At 57.5% G+C, this 619-nt stretch overlaps 1 protein-coding gene across 1 annotated transcript in view; it reads right to left on the reverse strand.

The window, feature by feature from the left end:
- Positions 1–619, reverse strand: part of LOC106810598 (mitochondrial substrate carrier family protein ucpB-like) — a 19078-nt gene that overhangs the window by 12034 nt on the left and 6425 nt on the right. Inside the window, exons 6-7 of the mRNA XM_014814004.1 lie at positions 529–604; positions 61–226 (exon numbers count right to left, since the gene is read on the reverse strand). Of these exons, the coding sequence (XP_014669490.1) occupies positions 61–226; positions 529–604 (242 nt within the window). The remainder of the gene's footprint in view (positions 1–60; positions 227–528; positions 605–619) is intronic.

Here is a 619-nt window from a genome sequence, read left to right on the forward strand (position 1 = left end):
CCTGCTGCACGCTCACCTTTCACCTGCTGCCTGCTCATCTTTCACCTGCTGCACGCTCACCTTTCACCTGCTGGTTCATGACTCTGGTCTTGATGACGTCGACGGGTGAGGTGCTGAAGGCCGTGGCGAAGCCAGCAATCATGGAGGCGGTGATGTGCAATGTGGCGCCCTCGCGCATCCAGCCGCGGTTCAGTATCGTGTGCTTGGTGTGGTCGTACGCGGGGATCTGCAACAAGAGAACGAGACGTCGTTAGCAACGTGGATATGTGTCTGTGACAACGAAAGAAGACGTCGTCGTTAGCAACGTAGATAGGCGTCTGTGACGAGAAAAGAAGGCATCGTCAATAGCAACGTAGATACGCGTCTGCGACGAGAAAAGAAGGCGTCGTCGTTAGCAACGTGGATACGCATCTGCGACGAGAAAAGAAGGCGTCGTCGTTAGCAACGTGGATACGCATCTGCGACGAGAAAAGAAGGCGTCGTCGTTAGCAACGTGGATAAGTTCTAGCTCTCCCACGCGCTCATTACCTGCATCGCGGTGAGTATCGCGGCCCGCTCTCCCACGCGCGCGTTACCTGCGTCGCGGTGAGTATCGCGGCCCGCTCTCCCACGCGCGCGG

This window comes from Priapulus caudatus, unplaced genomic scaffold (assembly GCF_000485595.1).
Source record: "Priapulus caudatus unplaced genomic scaffold, Priapulus_caudatus-5.0.1 Scaffold456, whole genome shotgun sequence".
Lineage (NCBI taxonomy): Eukaryota > Metazoa > Priapulida > Priapulimorpha > Priapulimorphida > Priapulidae > Priapulus > Priapulus caudatus.